Below are 25,435 nucleotides of genomic sequence, written 5' to 3'. Positions count from 1 at the left end.
TAGCAACAGTCGCTAACGTTGTTAGCTCCTTTCTTTTCAAAGTGTCGTCAGACACGTTCTTAGCAACAATTGCTTGTGCTGTTGACACTGTGAAACGACAGGAGCTAACGACGCTAGCAACGGTCGCTAAGTACTTTTCAGACCGCGTTGTGAAACGACAAGAGCTAACGACAAAAGCAAAGAAAGCGCAACATTTTAAAAACAAAACAAATGCATCACAAAGCAAATACAAAATAATCAACAAAAACATGGACACAGAAGATATTGCTCAGTAGTACATAGACATGAACAAACGTTCAATAAACTTGATCATTAGACAGAAAATGGACCAAAGACATAACAGTGGATGCAATAACATATTTTTTGGCACAAATGGAACCCCATATTGGTTAGCTCAATAATCCACCTAGTTCACCTATTTAGCCCGTCTAAGTCTGTCGTTTCTCTCTCTAACCTTTTCATAATTAGCTAAACCAAGAATTTCTAGTGGACGACAGCAGCAGAAGCCGTCCTGATGTACATCCACTCACTCAGTCCAACATTCAGGCTATTTCTGAGCTTTAAGTGGTAGCAAGTTTAACCATAATCTCTAATGAATGCATTAAAATATTAATTTTAAATGAGCATGCATTAAAGCAAACTGTCAACTTCATTTAAGCAGAAGATATGTTTAAGAAGAAGCCCTTTTTTTAAAATATTTTACCTCTAAAGGTGATCTTAACTCTATATTACCATACTGCAATTTAGTTTATCTGCTTCAGCTTCTGAGATAAGATCAGTGGAAAAGCCTTTTCAATAACTGTTCTGGCTCATACTTCAAACAGGCTTAAGATAAACATCAAGCTTGTAGACTTAAGGACAAAAACAGAGAAGAAATAAAATGAAGCAAACAGCAAATGCAGTTTCTTCAAATAAACACAAACGAAGGTGGGGAAAAAAGGTTTTTATTGATCACTTTTGAGTGGTGATATTTAATTTAAAAAGGCTGAATTCTGGAAAATCTTGATTTTTTTTTTTTTTTGGACTTTTTAACTGCTTTTAATTATTGAAGCTCAGATTTTAATTTTATTGGATAGAGAGAGAAAATATCCCATACATGTAATTATCTTGTGTAACTTGATGGGTTTTGGGTCAATGTTTTTCAGTTAACCCTTTAACCCTATTAGTTACACGATTTTAGTGTAGCAGACATTTAATTAGCCAGAACAAAAACTGAGGGGCTTCTGTTGATCGATTTCCATCTCGTCACGTTTCCCTCCGGTTTATAACTATTGAAGAATTTACTTACATTCGGACAGTAGTCTGAAAGTTGAATTAACTTAGAATTAAATTTTTTTTTTCAGAAACAATTTGAAACTATATAAACTTATTTTTTACCCAGAATGTTATGCAATTTACCAAACGTGTACTTGTTTTTTCTGTGGGTGCTCTGTCTGATTTATCATTTCATTTCATTTTTTGTCTTTTAGCTGCTCGTCGTGCATGACGTTTTCTAAAGAAGAGAAATTCCCAGAGGAAGTTGTTGGATCTTGATGACCTTTGAGCAAACTAACCTTTCTGAAACAGTCCAACTGTGACCTAATCGGGTTTGAACCAGCAACTCGTGTCGAGATAAGTGGTTAGTGTAACACAAAACCCTCGTCTGTTGTCATTTGAAATGAAAACACTAAAGTGTGTAAACCTCAAGTTAAAAGGAAAATCTTCAAGTTGGATTTCAATTTTTCAAGATAACTTGCATTATTTGTGATATGATCATATACTACACAGGAAACATGACATTTGATAGGAATGTCCTGATTTTTCCCTCAGATTTCTGATACCTTTGATGTAGTGAATTGATGATCTTTCAGATGAACCCTCAGATTCAGATGGACCAATCGTCTTGACCCAGAGAAGCTCTTGTGAGAAAAGGACCTGTTAATTTGTTGTGTTTTCTTGGTTCCTGTCATGTTGTGTTTTCAGGTTTTGTGTTTTCCGCTGTCACAGTCACACCAGGATCCATAATTATCTAATGTAATTGAATCAACCTGTGTGTTTCAGAGTCTGGTTCATCCATGTTAGGTCATTGTTTTTGTCGCCCTCATTCTTTCATGGTTTTGTCACGCTTAGATTTATTTATTAAAGTTCTCGGTTCCCTCCATCGAGCGTAGTCATACAGTCACCAGTTCCTGACAGCACAGATTGTTTCTGTAATACTTCAATACATCAATGATCATACTTCCACAGAAAATATGGTCATTGGTCCAAATATTATCTGGGTTTCCCTAACTTATCAAATTCCGTGCTAACAGTTGATAGTTGTTGTTAAGATACATATTAAAACTCTGTCAGTAATTACTGACACTGAAATGAATTTTTAGAATACACATATGTTCCAGAAAAAGCAGGTTATGAAGCTGATTGTTTATATTAAAATTATGTATCAAAAATTCAACAGAATTAAATAATTGTTTTTATAATTTTTATAACAATTACATTTTAAAATGTAAAGAAGACAAACTGTGAAGAAGCTAAACTTTGCAGGACAGTATTAAAGAACTTTAAAAAGTGAATTTTAAAAAAATGGAGAAAAGATGGAGAGCAAAGAGTAAAGAAGTGTGGTTTATCCAGCTGACACAGAATCAAGAGAAATAAACCAAAACACAAGTACTGAGCCTTCACATTTACCGCCAAGCATAGTTGTTGGGTAATGATACAAGAACGGTTCAGGAAACTTGATCACAGAACAAATAAATCTCAAGGAACAAAAGAAACACATGGGAATCTCTACAATTAATCCCAATGTGTAAAAATCTGTTTGCTGTACTTTTTTATTGTTATTATGCATTAAAAATAATCTTTGCTTAGACTGCTGCCCCCCCGAACTTGGATGAGCGGAAGAAGATGGTTGGAAGGCTGCATTAAAAATAACTTCATTGAATAAAACAATAAAGAAACTCCAAATTTGGGGGGAGGTGAAGCTGTTGAAGGTCTGCTAGCGGCCAAATTTTTAATATTTGAAGTTTACAGGTTGCATCTACCAATCAGGAACTCAGCTTTGGGCGCGTGAAATTTTTTTTTACTCGATCAGCGGGTAGAATATTAATCCAAAACGAGAATTTTTGTTATGAAATTTAATCTATTTCATTAACCTGATCCGGCTACTTTGAGGACACGGTGAGATACACTCTGGACACTCAGGCCTCATCCAGACATAAAAAAAAGGAAAAAGGTCTCCTAAATTTATTTGCTCCCTCTCAGGTTAATACGAGACAAAGACCTTCAAGCTCAGACACAGAAACACAGTGGAAGCGGCTGTCATACAGACACAGCCTCAAGTACCGAGAAAATCTTTTAATAATCATATAAACCCAAACATGATTACTGATGTTTTTTTAGAATTCTTCTCAATAAAAAAAATGATTTCTCAACATCATCTGTGTCTTCATTCAAGATTCAAGATTCAAAGGGGCTATTGTCATATGCACAGTAAAGAAACGGGTTTCCCTGTGCAATGAAATTCTTACTTCGCCGCTCACTCTGAACGCCATAAAGAGATAAAAGTAAAAAAGATAAAAATATAAAGATAAGGATATTTACAGGATCATACATTCTAAGTGAAATATCCACAACCATCGTTCCTTACAGCGATCATGGTAAGAACATTAGCTGGTAGCTCCGCCCACATGCAGGCGTGGTGTCAAACTCAGGAAGACATTTTTTGACAGGCGACGAGCAGCAAATTTGTCATGAGAATTTGGTGTGAATGCACCTTAACAGGTAAAATGAGGCTAAATGTCATCAGGAGTTGGTATTATTCACTAGTTTTGTAAATTTTAGTGTTGTGTTCCCAGCTTGTTAAAACTCTGTCAGAATGTCATCTAAAGCAGCATGAGGGAACAAAAACATCTCAGACTGATAATAAAAGCTGATTTTTTTTTTTTTTTTTTTTTAAAGCAACAAAAAACATATATTGTTGCTTAAATCGTTGGGGTTATTTTCTGTGGTCCTTTTATTATTTTCCTACAGTTAACTAAAACACAAAAATGAACATCATCTAACCAAACGGCGAGGGTGGAGGGAATATTTCACATATAGGAAGATCTATGGCAGGAAAAGTCTCCTGTAGACCGTGGGTTTCAGATTTCAGTTTTCAGCCTTTCTTCATTTGTCTGCCTGATGTGACACACGGTCACGAACACAAGATGTGAATAGTTCCAGTGATTGGTACTTCCTTTTGGTGCTGTCATGATAGCGTTCCATTTCATTCTCTGCCTTTCTCTCACCGTCTCTCCCTGTCGGATGTAGGCGTCTCATCTGCATCCCACTCTCTGCTCTGAATGACTCTCCTTCACTTTGTATGCATTTCATCATCTGGCACTGTTTACTTTGCATGTGTGTGTGTGTTTGTATTAAAGTATGTGTGGGCTAAAAGTGTGGACACACTTATTACCACCTCCTTATCTTCAGAAGCAAGGGCAGGTGCTATTGCTGTCATGCGCTTGTTTGATTTCTGCTTTACAAGAGACCCTGAAATTGTAATCATGCTGTAGGTACACTCAAAAGGCTCATGCACGTGTGGGCTAGCCATCCCTCTATCTCTGTTCCCACACCGAGGGGAACGACGAGACGCATTCCAGCGAGGAGCGTCTGTGATCATTACTTGTTATCCTGTTCTGAGCATCTCTGTGTGATCAAGCACACGCACGGCAACCAAAGATAAGCATCAAATGATTCCTGAAAGACTCCGAAATATTGTAAAAAAAGATTTCCAACCTCCACATTTCAAAGCAGAATGTTAATGAAAACTTGGAAGTATGAATGCGTGAAACCAAGATCCTCCCTAAAGTGAATACGCACATGCGCACAGAAAAGAACACCAACATGTTAAAAATAGAGCTAATAGAAGAGAGGGAGAGCGGTATGTTCAGACATGAAAACACAACTGAGACGGTTCTAAGGTCTCGTAAACCCTTCTGCTACCCATCAGGACAAAAACATTTAAGTAAAACAGTAGCAGTCAGGTGAGCTGATCTGATTACACACTTAGTAAATGATGATCATCAAGTCTGATTACCTTTTCAAAAAGCAGAGTTCAGATAGGTGTTTGCACAATGCCAAACTTGTTCTCTGCATTTAACCCATTCCCTGGGGGAGCGGTGAGCTGCAGACACAGCCGCGCCCGGGAACCATTTGGTTTAACCCAGAGGTCTGCAACCTTTAACACTAAAAGAGCCATTTGATCTAGTTTCTCACAGACCAGAACCCAACGAGAGCCACAAAGTCTCACTTCATCATCAGAGCATGCTCAATATTTATCATTTTGTGTCAATTAATTTTATAAATGTAACTTAAATATTACAATAATGAAATCACAACAGTGTCTATGTGTTTCTTTATATAACAGTTGTAAATTATTTTACTTTTAACAGCAGAGCACACTCGTTCTTTTCAAAATAAAACTCACACTGTGTCAAAAAGTTCCTCCTGCTGCAGCAGCTCTACTTCAATTAACAATTCAAGACAGTCAAACATGATGTTTTTATCATTAGGATTCTGATGTCCCACCATCATTTTTTCCCTGTTACTCTCAGATATAAACATTTTAGTAGAATCTATTTATATATAATAAAAAACCCAAAACATTTAGAATAAACTGAGCTTTATATTCTGTAACATGTGAGGCTCAAAATATACAACTCTAAATCTTTTTTTTTTTATCTTAAACTGCATTTGTTCAAAACTTTAATCACTCGAGTTTAACTTACCAAAATTAAACAAAGTTTGGAGTTTTTTATTTGAGTAACTACACATTAAAAACACACATTTAAAGAACATTTCTACAGATTTTCTGACTTTTTTTTGCTTTGTTGTTTGACATGTTAAAAATCTAAGCAGAAATGACAAAACTTAAATAACTAATCTTTTATGTATTCAATTGTTAGCATTTTTCATTAAAGCTGAAGAGCCACAACGAAGGGATGAAAGAGCCACATGTGGCTCCGGATCTACAGGCTGCAGACCCCTGGTTTAACCAAAAACGGCTTCTCCAAACCTCTCCAACTGTAGGGACATTTGGAGGGCCAGGGATGCAGCTAACGTACATGACTATTGATGACATCATCAAGGGGAGTGACTTTTGAATTTGAAGACATTTTTCCATAACTCTCCCCTTGGAAGGATAAATGTAGAGGTAGGAGAATCCAGAGGTAAAGAAGTTGGGATTGGGCCTTGGAAGGACATGAAATACAGAACGGAAGCGGAAGTCCATTTAACTGACCTACCCAGTCGCAGAAGTGGGTAGAGTAGTCAAACAATTTACTCAAGTAAAAATATCGTTATTTTACCAAAATAGTACTCAAGGTCAAGTAAAGAGTAACCATCTAAGAGTAAAAAAGTACTTGGATCAAAATCAACTCAAGTAGTGAGTAACTAATGAGTAACATCCCACTTCTCTCACAAAAGAATGAGTAAATTAAAAAACAAAGCAATAATCCAACTTTTAATAAGCCTGTTGCCGTTGTAGATAGAAGTGATTTCCCTGAGCACTTCCTGCTGGGAAGAGATTTTGTGACTGTCTGGCTTCGTATGATTGGTCACAAGGAGTCACATGACGTTCCCTAAGAGGGAAGTTTCTCCACCAAAGAATCATTTTGGATTATTTTGATTTATTCCAGTCAAAAGTAACGCTAAGGAGCAGCAAGAGGCCTAGCGTACTTGAGTCACGTTTTTCTGTCAGAGTTACACTCAAGTAAAAAGTAAGTCGTGTTATGACAACTCTCACAAGTATAATTTACCAAAAAAGTGACTTAAGTAAATGTAACGAGTTACTACCCACCTCTGCCCAGTCGTCAGTTCTATCTTTACCTGCTTCGAGTCCAAGGATTAGATGTGTTTTCTGTAGACTTGTAGTGTTTGAAGCTCCAAATCCTCAATTCTTATGCAATTTCTCAAACTCTGTAAATGTTAGCACCCAGCAAGAGGCATTTCCATGGTAACCTAATGTCACATGCACATGTTAATGGCATGGAAAGTTAGGTAAAGGGCAAAAACATCCCAGTGGGCTCGGTAATGGAGATCAGCTGCTTGTGCCTTAAACAACTTCTCTGCTGCTGCAGGAAGCAGTCTTTTCTAAGACACATCTCTGCTATTCAATACAACAGAATGGTCAGTTCTAATTACCGGCAAATGTAACGTGTCTTTATGTAATCTTTTGTGCTTGCTTCAGTCAGACTTTGTAAAGAAAGAAAAAGAAGCAATTTGTGTATATGTGGTTTGTTCTGAATATGCCATTATCCAAACCTAAGGAGGTAATTGTATGGTGTTTGTCCCAGACTAATAGCGTTTGCATTGTCGAATAGGCTTATTATAGATTGTGATTTTTAAAAGAAGCTACAATGAGATAAAAAGTGGAATAATTGTTTCCAATAAAATGAATACCCAACCAGGGTCCAATAAAACTGGTCAAAAAAGATAAAGCACCTTTTAATTTAAATGCAAATTTCATCAAAACTACTACTTAAAGCAGCAATTTATCTGATGGAGCTTGGCATGTGTATGTCCACTGGCAAGGAAGTTAGAAAAGTCAATCGAATTCTTTTTAGACCTTGATTTTAAATGTCAGAGCGATTCATCCAGTGGTTAGCAATGAAGTCGAGTCTGGACCACACAGACTTTTCCTCCAACTGGAGAGAACTTTAATGTTTTTATGCTTGGAAAACATTCAAAGACATACAAACACATCACTGAATGTAAGTGGTTGGTTTGTGCTTTTTAAAACGTGTCTTTGAACTTGTAAAGTTGCTGAGATGTTGTAGTAAAACATCATAAATTCAAGTAGATGATTCAGTCCCACATCTAGATGACATACTTTTTAAAAAATATTACAACAAAACAATTGCTCACAACTCAAAATCATGCCAAATATACATTAATAGTGCAGCATCAGTCCAACTTTTGCCTGTGCCCACCCACACTGTTCCAGCATTTCTGTGGAGTGCACTTGTGCCTAATGAATTGAGACAGAAGGCCAGATAAATATGCCCAGTTCAGTGAAGCCAGCTGGCAGACACAGAGAGAGGCTATGGCCCGCTCTCTATGTAACATGTAGGGAGAATCACAGGCATCCTGTGGTAGGGCATAAACATCTAATAGAGCCTAAAAGCCTGAGATGAGAGCAACACATCCTTGGTAAGTGGCTGAAAATGGGACATGGAAAAGGTTTCAGGATATTCCAAGAACAAAGCATTCAGCATTCTGTGTCTGTTCCAATCTACCAGATATGTGTCCCTGCAGCATAGGTTAAGGCTACATGTGAATGTGTGTCGGCTTGCATTGAGAGGCTTTTATGCGCTTATATGTGTAGATAAGAACACAAAACATGTTTGCCTTTGAAATGCGGTGCACGTAAGTGTAGGTCCAGTGCAATGGCTGTGAGTGTGGGTCTGTAATACCAGCTTTATATTGGTTACAGCTCTTTGGGTTTTACTCTTGGAAGATCTTTTAGTCTGAATGTAATGTGAATCTACGCAGCATAAATGTGAAATTTGACAGAATATGTCCATGAACTCAAAGTCTGCTTTTTTTTTTTAACTACAAATGTATGTATTGGAAAAAAAATGTAATAAATTGACTGGGAATTCAACTCAGCTTGATTTCTTTGTAAGGGAAAAGTCAAGAAGGCCAACAAATATCATCACTTATTGGGAATGGAGAGGATGCCTCCATGGGGGTCAGTGGGCAGCCGTCACTTCACATAAAGCTAGCCGCAGGCAGAATGAAGGGAAACAAATACAGAACAAGGTGTGGGTGAGAGACGAAACGGACGGGGAGTTGGATGGGAGAGGAGACATGCTTCCAAAAGTCTGCATCTTTGCACAAATGTAGAGGAATGTGGTAAAGCAAGAAGGAAACGAAGCTTAAAGATCCACTCCGACCATCTTTGCTCTATTCCCAATAATATTTTATTTATAGTTATACTCTTTTTAGCCAAAATAATCATAAACTCTAGTGTTCTATAACATAGATTCTGTTATTAGAAATTCACCTCAGAGTTGTGGCTGTGGAGCAACCCCGCCTCCCCTTCCCAACACCTATAACACAAAATCAAGGCCCTGGGGCCAGATCCGGCCCCCCGCGTAATTCTATCCGGCCCTCCAGATCATTCTATTTGATTGTTATTAATGACCCGATGTTATCTTGTACTCATTTCTAACTTGTATAATTTTGACAAAATATATTTTTATGGAGAGAAAAATCTTGAAAGTTATTTAAGGTTTGAGTTAGTTTTTTTCTGGAATAATATTCCTGCCTTTGTATTATTCATAATTATGTTAAAGGATTACATTTTCAAAGTTTTAAAAATTGGCATACTGCTAGTTTCTTGGACTATTTTGGCATTTACTAAGATTTTTTTAAGCTATTTTGAAGTTTAGCTAATATTTCAGCTACATGCTAGCTGTTTTGTTTAACCTAAGTTTTTTGTTTGTTTTTTTAGGCTGATTTGGCATTTAGCTAAAATGTTATCTGGCTATCAGAATTAGAGTTTTCAGCTATCAGCTTCAACATTTTTTCTGTCAACTCCAGCATCTTCAGCAGCCAAATTCATCTTCCAGCATTCACACTAACATTATTGCAGGTAATGCTTTATATCTAGTCCATAATTATGTTAAAGTTACGATTGTAAAGTTTTTAAAATGTAGTTTTAGAGTGTTCAATAAATGTTTATCCTGTTCGGCCCACGACCTAAGGTGTGTTTTGGATTTTGGCCCCTCGTGTGGTTGAGATTGACCCCCCTGACCTATAACCTCTGTTATACTCTGTTACACTCTACTGCAAGCTTGCAGTCCATCAAACCCCTAAGATATCCGTACAACCGTATAGCTTTGAGCCAAACACTAGCTCGGACAAGGAAAAGTAAGAATATGGGCGAATCTGAATTCTTACCCTCCGACTTCTCCCGACCCCGTCACTTGTAGGGGTACAGGTGTCCGAAATGTTTTGTTTTAAGGTAACATGTAGGGACTTTTGACTTTTTATCCTTTCACTGCAAGGGTGATCCACGTAGTCCACGTTAATGCATTTGCGCGATTTATCAAAAATAAATAAATAAATAAATAAATAACACGTAAATATTTATTAAAGCTAATCAATACACCCAACAAAGCAACTATCTTCTGTCAGTTCAGGCTTTCATGGCGTGCATTAAGAGATTTTTGGTACTTGTTTCTGCAATATTGTTTTTGGTTTAGATCGCTTTTTCACAAATGGAGGACTATTCGATGGGTAATGTGGCCCATTGTCACAATGATGCAACGACAAAGAAAAGCGATCAATAAGCTGATTGTCACAATATGCTCAATAAAGCATCAGTTCAGAGAGAAAGTTCACCTCTTACTGCTTGTTTCTGTCCAGATCATGAAGCAAAAGTTTGTTTTGAAGAAGCCTGCACATATAGAACGTTGTGACCAGAACCTCTTTTTTTAGGTGTGGATCCACACCCAGCAGCCAATCAGAATCGAGTATTCACCCGGACCATTAAAAGTGCAGAAACACGTTTGTTTCTCTTGTAAATCATTATCTTTGCTTTCTTGAAGTAATATGCAACATAAAAGTGTTTAGAGTTCTGCTCACCTTACTGTTGATGAGTTTTGTGCTCACAAATTACACTTAATAAATTTAAACATTTCAGACAATAACAATGAAGGGAAAAACTTGCTCTTTGGCCTGATTTTGTGCAAAATTAACGTCATAAAACCTTGAGATAAATCACAAACAGAAAAGTGTGAATAATCAGATTTTTAATCGATTGACAGCACTCATTTAAATGTCATGGTTTTTGTTTGAGCATGACCTTTTATTGTCATAAAACCGATGTTATGCATGTTTCGAGCCCTGGCAGCGACATGCTAACAGAGATGACTGGCGAATAATGATGACATCATCGAGGGGAAGTGTGGTCCAAATTTAAAGTCAGTATTTGTCCATAACTCTATTTGGAGGGATAATGTAGAGGTAGTGGATAAATGTGGACTCAACCCATATGTCTACAAGTGGATGCATCGAAATGGGTGTTCGACATCAAAAATATAATTTTTTATCTGGTCTTGATTCACAACTATTTGAATTAAGAAATAGTCAGACATGAAAATTTAAGCTTAATTTTGACTTAGATATGTCCTCCATCTTTAGAAAAATGCCACAAAAAACACATTTTTGATCTGTGTTTGTCTATAATGAAATTAGTTCAGATAAAAGTGGAAATTCAAATGAAAACCACAAGACAGAAGACAAACTTCTTCACCAAACACTATCTTTCATCACCTGCAAAACACAAAAAATAATAGGAAGAACAGAATGAATGGCTGATGTTTTAATGGCACCGGCGTTTTTCCTGGGCTGTCAGTAAATACGTCCCTCCCCCGGCAGGTATTTATGAGTTTTATTAGAATGAACATGATCATCATATCGACTGAGCTGCTCCGATTCTAATGGGGGCCTTAAATTTCAGAGACACAGTGTGTATTCTCGGGTTGAGTTACAGACAAATTAACATGGAAAGCAGAACCCGCCAAAAGAGAGAAAAAACAATCACCTGAATGATTGTCAGACATTTAAAATGAGGCGGAGCGGGGTCACCAATAACAGAGGAGAGCCGAGGCAGTAAACGATTTTCATCATCAGCAGCAGCAGATAAACGTGGGGGCGAGAGGCTTTGCAGAATCCACGGTCCTCACCTTCCATTATAAGAATCATAAAGTACTTTTAATGACCAGATATTGAACCCTTTGAAACAAGGTATTGGATCATATTACAGGTATTATGGTGTTACGGACTGCTTCACCCGTTTTAGTGCAGAAGGAAGATCTACAGTACCTCTGTATGCCTCACTGCTTGTCACATGAATTTATTCAAATTAATTATCTTTAAAGGTGTTCTGGAAGCAATGCATAGTGACAATAATGTTTAGGATCAACACAAATATCACAATGTATGCATGAGCCATGGAAACTATGAGTCTTTTCTTTAGTATTTTCAAGCTTCACTCGTTTCTCGTTGATGTTTATGGTCTCTGTCTACTAGAAAAGTTGCATTAGCTTTTCTTATTTACCATCATCCTTTTCTGATAATTCTGCCGTCCTAACTTCCTCTCACAAAGACACCATTCATGGGTGGATCTTCAACATCAGCTGTGAGGAGTTTATCTCATTTTCCGGGTTAGATATACATTCTTGAATTACAAAACATTGCTTTTAAGTGATGCCTAGTTTTGCAGTATTGTTTGGTGTTGGTCCTGGGTGGGTCCAGTCGACGCCAAAGAGAGGAAGCTTTTGATAATCAAGTAAACTATTTCCTTTTATTCATTCAGCTCAAGTTCTTTGAGATTTTTACATTTAAAAACATTGAAAATCTCAAGGTTGGTTAAAAGAATCTAACTCATAGACGTTACCAAAAGACTTGGTTTTAGAGTAAAACTATGGGACAAACTTGGGGGTAAATTAGCGATTTGCAATTAATGTAATGAAGCTGAATTTAAGGGTCCTCAGGTATCTGATTGAGAGTCTAGCCATGCTTATCCTAAAGGTCTCCAGATGCTTCCTGTTTTCAGGTATCATTGCTGATGGTCAGAGAATGTTCTGCCTTGAAGTTTTGATTGATTACATCTCCAAAAGAGATGGTTTTAGAATCAAACATCCATCCGTCCATCTTCAGAACCCACACAAGAAGAAGGTCAAACCCCCACACAGAAAGGGACCAGCCAGGATTTCAACCAAGGACCTTCTGAGATGACAGAGCCAACCTCTACACCACTATGAAGCTCCAAATGAACAGAATACGAATAATTAGTGGCAATCACAGACGGGCAAAAGAAGTTTTGAAAGGGTAACAAAAACACAACCCATTTACTGCTGGTTCTTTCTTAACGTCTACGATGTGAAGCTACAAGGTTCATTGAGTATTTCATGACAAAGATGAAGCAGTTTTACAAATATTTGTACGATGACCTGTCCGTTCTGAAGGATCCTCTATGAAACGTCTAAAAGAAAGACTAAAGGTAAATGTCACCAGAAGAAGACTGGCTATAGTTATCCACACAAAACTTTGAAACCCTGAAGCTTTTTTATTTTTTTAAGAGTATCGGGGTCATGTTTGACAAAGTGCAGAACTCTGACATGTATGCAGCTCGCGTGGAACAGACAGACTAAAGTGAGGTAAAAATAACCAAAGGGAAGAAAGCCTCTGTAGATATTTTTGTGCTCATCTGGAAAAGACGGATAAGACACAATAATAGGATCCTGAGGTTCTGCTATATTGGGAAGGTAGTATATAATATTGCTTTAGAAAGAAATAAAAAAAATAAAACTATTCGTAAACAGGCGAGATTGTGAACAGAAAGTTCTCTAGTAAACCAAAACAGAAAACTTGAGGGATCTAGTTCAACTGAGAGTTTTTTGTTTTTATGGAAAAAGCTTTAAATAAAGACAATAATTTTGATTTTACACTTTTGCGAAAACTGTTGGTGTACCAGAAAGTGTTTGCTAGATATCAAAGGTAAAGAAGATGAAGCAGAACGAGACGAAGAGGAAACATCTAAAACTTTTGGATCACAGGTCAAAATAGTAGAGCCGGGAATTAAAAAAAAAAATAAAAAATGAAGTTTTATTTTTAGTTAGGCATTTGTCAACCACTTATTATCAGCAAATAATCACAGTATGAAATCACACACAAATTTAGAACATTTATTTTTAACCCTTTGGAAGAACTGATGTCCACTTTTCCTGGAATTCAGTTTTTTTCTTTTTTTTCTATCTTTTTCTTTTTCTTATCAATTTGTCCTTATTGTGTTTGTGAAGAATAATAAAAACCTTTTTAAGGGAAGTTTGATCCAGCTGGATCTCAGGTCGGCTCAGATATAATCTGTTCACAGGCAGGACTATCGCGGATATTTTGACAACGCCGGTGCTCAATATTTAAACAAAAGTTATCGTCGTCCCCATCCCAGAATAAATGAAGGATCGGTTTCCTTGTTGTTAGATTTCTAATAGTAGACAGCTCCGTTTTGCTCCGCCCACCACGGCGGATCTTTCGTTCTGCGTTCCAGCTATGAGATCAACGTTCATCTCCTGCTTATTTATTAAAATAAAACATGTCCCAAAACTACAAAAGAATGCCATATTATTTCTTTAATTTATTAAAATCTCAATCAAAGAAAATAAAAAAAGTAAAACAGTTTATTTAAGTTTATTTAGTTACATTAAGCTGATCTCACAGCTGCATGTCAGGAAGCCTGAGGGCGTCAAAAAATATTAATGGGTTTTATATATATATATATATATATATAAGAATGACATGGCATGGTCTCGAAGACAGTCGAAAAGAAACAGTTACCTTTTTGGGTGTCAATGACAAAGTTTCCTTCTTCGTTCCCTGAAGCGATCTTATACGTGATCCCGTCCCCATCAGGGTCCTTTGCCAGAACTGTGGCAACAAGTGTGTTGGGCCCGGCATCTTCTGAGACGAAGGTCCGATATCTGGCAAACGAGTGAAGACAAGAACACCATCAGCTAACCAACACTGCTTTGAAAAATCAGCTGAAATGTTCAAAAGAAGATGTATTCTGAATATATTTCAAACTATATATAAATTAAAGTCTAAAGAGGCAGAGGACAATAAGAATTAACACGACACAACCTTTGAACTAAACTCATAAATATCAAATGTGAATAAGAATGTGTTTAATGCTAAAACATTTAATGCTAAAATGAAAATATTCTTCAAAAATCAGATCTTTTGTGAGTTGGGTTTGTTAGAAAAGTTTGGAGCTCATTGATCCACCAGGAAGCTGAGAAGAAAAGCCAGGAGAACACCTCTGACACCCCGAAATCCCTCATCTTCAAACAGACAAGAAACTCAACGAATAATTTTCAAAGTAGCAGGATAGGAAAAAAGACACGGCTCATGGTGGCAAAAACCAGCATCATATTCCAGCATTACGGCCTTAATAATGCAAAGGCTTGAATTCCCAAGTGCACACAAGCTAACCGATTCCCTTGACTTGTGTTTTTTATTAGCTGTCAAACATTCCTCCTGTTTTATCTTTATATCTTCGTGTAACACTTTGAACTCGGGCTTTGAACTCCTCTCAGACCTTGCGTGTAACATCTATGAATGACTTGATGTTCTTGAAAGCAAAAGCTTCTCTTCAAAGGCTGACCTCAAGTTGACAAAAAAAGATGACACCTCATGTTTGGAGCAGTTTTCTGCTGAGAAAAGCTTTACAGTAACATATTCCATTGCTGCTTTTCTGGATCTTTGTCTATGTATTAAAACACATAAACATTTTCAAAGGAAGAAATTCCGTTTTTTTACATTTATTTAAATTTACTTAAATGTATTTTCAAGGCAGAAAATATCTATTTTATTTACAGTTAAGGAATTAACTTTGAGAATTAGTGTCAAAATAATCCACAATCAATAAATCTACTTGACCTCGTTTTCAAAGAGATCAGAAATAGTATTAATTCTGTGGAGTTCCTCCGTGTTAAACTGATTTACACACTTCAGCTGAGTGTATTTAGACATCAAATCTGCAGTATTTTCAATATTTTTCCAATTAAAATCGCTAATATCTGATAGATCCATGACGAGGTTTAACGAATGACAAAGACGATTTTTTTGGCTTCCTAACATTCATTTTTTTAAAGATCTGTGTCAGTGAGACTCAATGCAAACTATCATGTGATGAAACGTCCAGACTTTAACCAAAACAAATACATGAATACATGAAAATAAATGACCAAATGGCCTTAACACGTGCAGCTTTCTTTAGGTTGGATTTCATTTTATTTTTAAACACAATATAAAATAGTTGAGTGAACATGATAAACAGAAAATGATTAAGTGCTGGAAAAGGGAGAAATTGTATTGATTTCCAACCCGAATATTATGATGTGTTATACATACATTTGTATATATGAAAATATACTATTCACATTCACACAAAAGTAAAAAAAAACAAAAAAAAAAAACAAAGAAACCAAAATGTAATAAAGTTATATCATAGACTTCTCATTTTCCAATCTGTACATTTGAAAGATTTTTTGTTCATTTTTAAAATTGCAGTAGAAGATTTTACCCATTTTAATGCTTTTTCCTCCACAGACAGAAATATACAGATGTTTTCTGTGCTTTACACAAAATTGCTTGATGTCATTTTTTTCTAAATAGATATTCTACTTATCCTACAGTTCTGAATAAGTATTTTTGTTTAGTTTAATGAATTATTTGCAGTGTTTTATACTATATTTAATTATATCTGTAACTTTCAGTAATTTTGGTTCCTATCATAAAATATTGGTGTGTTCAATATCCAACTTTTTGAAATATTCTTATGGCTCATCTTTGAAAAATGTATAAAATTAATTCTTAAAGAAAATGTTATTTCGGGGTTTTAACAGTAAACTTTTTTAAACACAGTCCTGTTAAATTGTTTTTTTAGTTCTGTTTTTAAAGAAAATGATGGGAGGAAAAAGTAGAAATCCAGAGTCATGTAAACTGTTTTCCTTGTGTTTTATTGTGAAAACGGCTCTGCTCATTTGTTATTAAAATTGTATTTATTCATTTTTTTGGTTAAACTCTAAAAATACAGAGAGCAGATGAGGTCTGCAGTCGCTACCCCGTTAGTGATGCTTGTGCGTTCTGTTGTGGTCCCAACAATGATTACAGCGTTGCTGTTGTGAACACGTGCAAACAGAGACGGACAACGGAGGTCTGCCAGCAGCCGAGCGGTCGACGAGAAAGGAGAGTTCATGAAAAGCTGATGGTCCAAAGCAAACATCAACCGTTGGAGACATTTCTAAAACATGAGACTGGAAGCTTTAACCCTGACCCAGCAGAACAGACACACAGGTTCTCATCATGGTCCAATAAAAACGGGCCACGATCTCAGCCTGGGTAATGACGTTTTTAATGACTTCTCCGTCCTTTACTCGTTCTTCTGATTTCTGAACTCGTCCCGTGATTCAGGACACATTCACAATCGGATAACAAAATATATCACACAGTGAAGACAGACGGACTTTGATTTCTCGTTTCGGTCCTGGTGTACGCATTCATACACATGCAGACATGTAAGTGGTTTGAGAGCGAGAAATGCATTATTAGTGAATCTGGGTGAGCTGCTGAGGAAAAAAATGGCTGCTGCTTTGAGTAAATCAAAAAAGTGATGGAGCACACACATGTCCGTCGCTCCCTACACAACATACGTGTGGAAGGAGGATGAAGAAGAACCTTTTCCGTGTCCACACCGGCTCCCCGGGCCGACAGGACCTCCTCAATTACAGAACACAAACACACAGCCACTCGCATGAAGTTGGGGCTCGGGGGCTGCTCGGGGTGCTGGTGGGTATGCTTGATTGGCCCTGACTCACCAATCTGCTCAGCTCTCTGCCAGAAAATCAACCAATTAAAAGAATGCGGGCAGCACAGCGGTGCGGAGGGGCGGGTGGGGGGTGTTAACAGCAGCTGCCACACTGAATTTGGAGGAAGCTGTAAGGGGTGAACCTGCAAGACAGCCGAGCTTTGTCTGCACATCTAACAAGCAGCTTTGGTGGTGTTCTCTGCTCTTTAGATGTTTTGTTTTTGTGCATTCGTTCAGCAGGAATTTGTATTTTTTTGTTGGTGGCGTTAAAAGCACGGATGGATTTTAAGGACGCATGATACGTTATGAACTTAGAGTTAACAACATAGGCAAAAGAGAATACAACTGTTGTGTTTTGTCCAAAAAATATATATGACCAAGACATTCTCATCCCCGAGTCGTCGCATGTTAACGTGTGGTTAATGACACCACCGCGTCACTTTTTGATGTTTTGGGCGTCCCCAACTGGTCATTTTTTGATGTGCTGGCCAGTACCGGTACAACAACCCAGTAACCTAATCCTAGCCTGGTCCACGTCCGGAACCAGTACCACAAATCTGTGTCCGGTACTGATCCGTGTACGATACCAAGTTACAGATAGGGGTTAGGATACCGGTGCCGGACTGGAACCGGTTTGCTCGAACCATACATCCATATATGACGAGTCAACAATTCTCACATTGTCACTCCCCAACTCGATGTTTTTTGATGTGCTGGTTGTTCCCATTAAATCATGGGTCCACAACCCTCTAGACATGGTAACAGACACGGAACCAGTACCAGGTTGGGGTACCAGTACCGGTTTTGCCTGAGGATTGGGGACCCCATTTTCTCCCTGTCTGTGGCGCTTGGACTGGTACCAGTTCTGGGCTCACGGGTTGGGGGCCCCTGATTTAATGACACCAAAAAGGTCAAAAAGTGACGCGAGGGGGACCGAGCCATACACCCATACATGATGAGTCTACGCATTCTCATTCCCAACTCGACACATATTGACGTTTGGTTAAGGACTCTTCCGCGTCAAAAAATGACGTTTTAGGTATCCCCAACTCGACATCTTTTGACATGCTGACCCCATTTATTTCAGAGAACTCCAACCCCTGGACCCCAAACTGGTAACCAGTCAAAGGGCCTCAAACGAGGATAAAAATGCATAAACTAATCAGGAGTCCTCGTGCCCGTTACCACGTCCAGAGGGTAGGGGACCCGTGATTTAATGGGAACAACCAGCACATAAAAAGAAAAAAAAAAAGACATGTTGGGATACACTCGAAATGTCAATTTTTGACACGGAGGGGTCTTTAACCAAAAGTCAATATGTGTCTTGTTGGGAATGAGAATGCGTAGACTCATCATATAGTGTATGGGCGTATGGTTCAGGCCCCCTCTGCTTCACTTTTTGACGTTTTGGGTGTCCCCATCTTGTCATGGTGCACCTGCGCTCCTGTTCCACCTCCTGATTGGACCCAGCTGTCGGCACACATCATCTCATCTCCTGTCTACTTAAGAGAAGCCTTCCCCAACATTCTTCACCCCTTTGTTGCCTTACCTGGTGCAGTACCCTGGCCTCTCTCATAATATCCTTATATTCATACTACGCTTTGCTATGACTCACCATAGTAAACCTCTGTCTCTAGATCATCATCCACGTGCCGACCTGGGTCTACGTCTCGTCAACTCTGCCACGCCAAGTTAACTCCACGCCACGCACCATCAGCTGTACTCACATGGATCTTCACCCTGCTGCTCCAGGTCACCTCAGATCTGCATTTACCGTTTCAAGTCTGCAACTCCATTCAAAGTCCTGGCTACAGCTCCACAATCTCCACGGGCAATAAAAACTTTTTAACTGCATCTGCCTTCCCTCATCCTTCTGGGTTCCAGCATCTGGGTCCGCTTGGCCTCGTTACCATGACAACTCGTTTTTTTTTCGTGCTGGCTGTTCCCATTAAATCAGGGGTCCCTAACCTTTGGTCCGTGAACCAGTACCGGTCCGAGGGCCACTTGGTGCCGAGCCACAGACAGGGAAAAAAATGTATACACTAATCGGATGTCCCCAATCCCCGGGACGCAAAACTGTACTGTTACCCTAACCCGGTAGTGATACCCTTACCCTGCCCCTCTTACCACGTCCCAAGGATTGGGGACTCGTGATTTATAGGAACAACCACCAGGTTAAAAAAATGATGAGTTGGGGACAGCCAATACATCAACAAGTGACGTGGAGGGGGCCCAGACCATACGTCCATATGTGAGGAGTTGGGAGTGAAAATGCGTAGATCTGACATATTACTGAAGGTACCAAAGACATAGTAAAAGATAAATATAAGTAAATGATAGCTCCAAAGATTTCTCCACCTCATAAGTTTACAGCAATATATGTTACATGGAGATTATTCAAAGCAAAACAAAACCATCGAAAGATGAACTTTCCCGATTGCAATAGAGACAGTCTGAGAAGTTCCCCGTTCTCTCATAGTTCTCCTAAAGTTCTCCTGAAGTTCTGGAGGCGTCAGCTCTGGAAGTTGTAGTAAATCTTCTTCATAAAAGTATAACGTAACTGGGATGTTACAGAACGAGCTGTCTGTGCTGTCAACAGAATCCCGGTCATCAGAAACACGGTGACAGAATCTGTGGAAAATTTCTACCAAATAAAGTCACATCTCTGGCAGTATTTTTCCCCAAAAGATTTCAATAGACAGATTCAAACTTGAACAAAACCTGATTTGAACTTTTCAACTATAACAGACATGAATAGGCTCTTTTAGGAGATATCTGGTTGTTACTCTTCTTGAAATTGTCTTCAGTGTCCTGAAGATAACGAAGAATCAGATTTTACTTCCTGATCAGTTTATCAAAGCACAACTTTAAGATGTCTGATCTGGGCAGGTGACACATCCAAGTGTTGTTGGCCGTTTGAGCTGAAGGACATACTTGAGCTGGATTTACTTTAAAAAATCCATAATCACTCAAAACTTTAGCCCACCGGTTGGCCCACATCTTTCTCATGAGGTCATGAACTGGTCAACAAGAGAGAATGAAATAGCAGATCTAAAACAGAATGAGTCTCCTTATATTGACTTGTGGATGAGTTGAGATACTCAGTCACTGAAGGATTGAGTCCGTGTACAAAGACGAATCAGCAGAGAACGTTTGACCATCTTGACTTCTTAGTGTCTTCTCAAGTGTTTCAGACAGCTGTGCTGACATCTCTTTCCTATACTCAGAAAATCTAAAGATTCTATAAGTTAAGTAGAAGCAGTTCTGTGAATCTGCTTTGACTGTGTCTCTCGTGACCCAGTTATAGACATGTGATTGACAACATGTCATCAGACTTAGTTGGAGCTTTTATCCAAAGAGACTCATAGAACAGTGTGAGTATTTCACTGATGAATGCTTCAAATGAACCTGGAGTAAAAGGTTTTGTTCAAGGACAGACTGTCAGAGCCAGGAATCAAACTCTAGCAGTCAGAAAGCTACAGCCAGAACTGTCCAGAAGATATCAGGAGACGTTAGCAATGGGCTGCCACAGAGTTGTAGCTTTTTTCTGTTGATGGACCATTTAAACAGGAATCCCCACTCGAACTAAACACCAATTCAGTGGTCCAGTGGAAGAGTGTCCGCCCTGAGACTGTAGGTTGTGTGTTCAAATCCATGGCCAAGACCTACTAGATTCTAAAGTCTAGAAATTCCCAATTGACACTCAGAATCAAAGACCCACTCCAATGAAAATTGTGTTTTAACATGTTCTTGTAACATCTTTCTCATGATGGAGGACATATATACAAAATATTAAGAAGAAAAATGCATGTCTTTATTCAAACTGTGATGGATCAAGAGGAGATCAAAACCCAAAGTTTGAAAAGGCTCCAGTTTGTAACGCGGAAACTGCCATGGGTGGGGGGGTTCTGTTCTCTGCTGCAATTCTGATGCGTCCGCTTATACAAATAGGTCCGTGAACGTCTTCTGAGCTGTCATCTGGATCTAGACCAGGGGATCTCAAAGTGTGGCCCTCAATAAATCATAACTGATGGTTAGTGATTTTTTTACCCACATATTCTATGTGAAACAAAACAAAGAGAAACAGATTCTGTCGGGTTGTAGATGATCCAACCTGCCAGAATCTGTGCCCCCCAAAGATTTGCTGTAGAAACAACTACTATTTATTAATTATTCATTGTTAAACGGTTCCATAATAAAGTCACTTTAATAAACCACATTTTGTTATCCTAAATTAGCCAAACAAAGGCAGTTTTTAAACACAAAAAGCTGTTGTTGTTTTACATGTAATATGTGTAAAAACATGTAGATATGACAATAAACTCCCTAAAGCCCCAGAATAAAGTATATTGTAATCATCCACCTTCTTTTAACACTTTTGGGGACAAAATATGAGTGTTACAAAACAAATCATTGATGCCTGGAGAGCGGCGAAATAAATTCTGTACCTTGGCACAACACCAGCGTAGAAAGCCCCTCAGTGACGGGAGTTTGTAAAAGAATGAATGCTGTAAGTAGCTCACATAGACATCACACAGGTCTGATGTTGAACGATTTTTCTCAGTTAAAACAGTGTTTCAAGTCTTGCTCGGTTAACTGTACAAATGAGACTTGGTCATTAAAGTTGTTAAAAACAACATTTTTCTATTTATATATTTTTTCACCAAACTTAGCCCTTCGTCTGATGTTGAGCTCTTAACTTGGCCCTCCGCTGCACTCCAAACTCTGAGAACTCCTGGTCTCGTATCATAGCCCGTACATTGCTCGGGGCTGTAAACTAGTGACAGAGTGTGTAAAAAAAAGGGCTGATGGGAAATTAGTGGAGGCTAACTTTCATGCCAACAGTCCCACCTACAACTTGGAGGTGAATGTCTAATGAGTTCATGCTGCTCTGCAGAAACTAAGTCTTAAAAACGACAAAGGCTTCTGGATTTTGGCTAAAAACTGTGTAATCATAATCAAATGATCGCTTATTTTACAATAGAAACAAATATAGTTGGAATGGGACTTTAAGGGGTCAGATTGGGAGTTTAAACCACCAAGTGGTTCCTGAGTGCAGCTGTGTCTGCAGCTCACCTCTCCCCCATAGGACAGATCAAACCTGGAGAACAAACATCCCGAAAACCCGTGTCCAGTTTTAATCTCACTCACATTTGTTGGGAAAACTCTGGCGCCTCGTCGTTGACGTTGACCATTCGTATCCGTACCGTGGTCGTTCCTGTGCGTGGCACCTCCCCCTTGTCCACAGCCATGACAACAAACTCGTACAGATGGTTGGGACGCTCAAAGTCCAGAGGACCGGCGGGGAAGATGGTCCCGTGTGGGGAGATGGTGAAATCCGGACTCAGGGTGTAATAGGTCAACTCTGCGTTCTCCTCAGAGTCGCAGTCGTTGGCTGACACTGAAGAGCAAAAACATGGAAGGAGAAGTTAGAAAATCTCAAGTAAAACAGCAAATGATGCCTCATATTATTTCAGAGCCAGTTCTTTCTAGAGTTGTGAACTGCTTTGGTAATCATTGATGTTAAACAGGACAAGAGTCGCTGACATTGACCACCATTAGAAGACAATCGAGTCTGGAAGACTAGAGTTTCTGCACGGAAAAGAGAATTACAGTGGAGGTCATTGGGATAAATACAACTAAAGGTCTGTAGATAAGAAACAAAGAACAATTAAGGGACATGTTTGTGTCCTACTTTTGAAAAATTGGTGTAAAAGCTGGAAAAAAGCTTATTTAGGCACATATATACCGTATATTCTGGAGTATAAGTCACAGTTTTTTTTTCATAGTTTAGCCAGGGCTATGACTTATCTGTGTTGCTTTTTTTTTACATAAATAGCCTCATATTTGTCATTTTCACAGTAAACACTGGTTGTTTTTTAGCAGTTGTTTCCTCTAATAACTGCTAGAACTAAAACAAAGCTGAACGTGTTTTGCTACTGTCACTGGAAGTAAACAAATCTTCAAAATTAATTGTCTGTGAAGCTTCCTGTTTTCAAAGTAAAACTAGCAAGGGCTTTTTTCCATTCAAAAAAGGAAGTTCCGCTTCTGAAAAAAAGAAAATAAAATACCTTTAACATCTGAGCTTAACATTGTTTTGGTAACTATTCAACAGTTGACGTAATTCCAGCAGAAAAATGTGTTTTTCTACTCAGAAACTAGAAACTGTTGTGCCCTTTAAAAATGTTTTTCAAAAAAGTATATTTTACTAATTCAGTTTAAATACCTTTTTTTAAAATAAATAAATCGGCCACATCTGTTCTTATTGTGTGAATGCTTAGTGATTACAGAGATTCTCCTGCTCCTTACAGTAGGTGTTACAGCACGTAAAAACAGTTATTTTGGAACCAAAACGTTCAGCTCCTTCAGAACATTACTGCTTGTACTTTCGGTATTTATAAACTTTATAGTTTTTAAAATATTGAGCAAAATATTTCCCTTAAGAAATGAATGAGAACATCTTCAAATTCAAAAATTTTAAGTAGCTAAGCTACAAACTTTTAAAAAAAAAAATATATATATATATATATATATATATGTATATATAATATTCATAATATATTCATGGCTATTTTTTCATCTTTTATTGTAATTAAAAAAAGATCTGAGTTAGCTAATATTTTAGCAACAGGCTAACATTTATTGAAGAATTTTGGGCTGTTTTGGAGTTTAGCTACTATTTAAGCAACACACTAAATATTTTTGCAAAATTGTCATGTATCAGAGATTTTTTTTTTTTTCAGAAATGTAGGTGATCTTCAGCACTGGTTCATAGTTATTTAACAAATTTCCCAGTCTTTTGGGAAATGTAACATTTTGCAAAAATCTTTTGCATTTTCAGTAAATCCCTTCAGAAATTAAAGTAAACTGCGTCACCATTTTCAGCAATAAACTTTAGCATCTGTAGCGACCAATTCCAGCATAAATCCTTCACACTGATAGCAGGTAATGCAACTTTTCTAGTTTGATTTATTTTGCTGCACTAAAACGTTTGTTTCTCACTGGGACTTTTCAGTTATCTGTTACTTAAACAGTCAGAAAAATAAACTTTTTTTTTCAGAGAACAACAGAAAATATACTTTATGTTGTAAATTGTGATTTATATCATTATTGTGATAAAAAAAAATGTATATTGCGATTTACAATTTTTTTTCCACATCACCCAGCACTATACATACAGGATGCACAGTAGCGGTTTATAGTGTCGTTCCCATGAGCTTATTGAAAAAAAAAAAATGTTGCCATGTATTCACATTACTTTGGTATTACCTCATATTTCTGTTTTTTTAGGATTTTGGACCCAATTTACATTAAATAAATACATTTAATAACTAAAATGACAGTTTTTTTAGCATTTTCTAAAGAAATGTAATTGTTTCAGAGCCAAACCAACAAAAATGCTCATGGCGTTCCTGCCGCCATGTTGCAAACACAAGAGTTTTGCTCAGATTTAAAGGTGTTTGATCATGAATATTTAGATCCCTCAGCGGTTATGCAGTCAGGCCACAGTGATGATGGACGAAGCGACGCCCCCGCTGCTATAAGTGCCTGCTTGGGTGGGGCAGCAACTGCTAGCTACACAACAGGCCTGGAAAACACAGTCATTTTCAAATATTTCTTCTTCTTCCAGCATCGGGAATCCATGCAGCCGGGACGCGCTGGCCTCAAATTGATTGCTTTGCTAAAACTGAAAGGACCACCAGGGATTTGAATAAGCATATTTTTTACTAACAAGAACATTTCCCCATCAAACGTTCAATTCTCCAATTTACCTTACATTGCATTTAGCTGGTGTGTGTACACACAAAGTGGACGCACACATGCATATGAATAATACATGTGTAGGCTTTAATAAATAACCAAAAAGTCTTTCTTTCAACTAACAAAGTCTAATTTGTTATTGTCATAAAGCCATGGGGAACTCTAAACTGCTTCAAATTAACTGTTTTAAGGAAGTCAAGTGAACAAAAAGCCTAATAAAGGAATTTACGCAGTTAATCAAAAAAGTTCAGTCCAGATTCAAGTGGAAGATCTGGT

The 25,435-nt window shown here is 37.9% G+C and overlaps 1 protein-coding gene across 4 annotated transcripts in view; it reads right to left on the bottom strand.

Moving 5' to 3' along the window:
- si:ch211-186j3.6 (neural-cadherin) overlaps positions 1 to 25,435 on the bottom strand; it is a 482,505-nt gene that overhangs the window by 227,225 nt on the left and 229,845 nt on the right. For all 4 annotated transcript variants that reach the window (XM_036211377.1, XM_024294975.2, XM_036211378.1 and 1 more), the window contains 2 exons: positions 22,550 to 22,799; positions 14,368 to 14,510 (listed from right to left, as the gene is read on the bottom strand). In XM_036211377.1, coding sequence (XP_036067270.1) covers positions 14,368 to 14,510; positions 22,550 to 22,799 — 393 coding nt within the window. The remainder of the gene's footprint in view (positions 1 to 14,367; positions 14,511 to 22,549; positions 22,800 to 25,435) is intronic.

The sequence above is a fragment of the Oryzias melastigma genome, linkage group LG3, assembly GCF_002922805.2.
Source record: "Oryzias melastigma strain HK-1 linkage group LG3, ASM292280v2, whole genome shotgun sequence".
NCBI lineage: Eukaryota > Metazoa > Chordata > Actinopteri > Beloniformes > Adrianichthyidae > Oryzias > Oryzias melastigma.
This window is presented reverse-complemented; position numbering and strand designations above follow the sequence as displayed.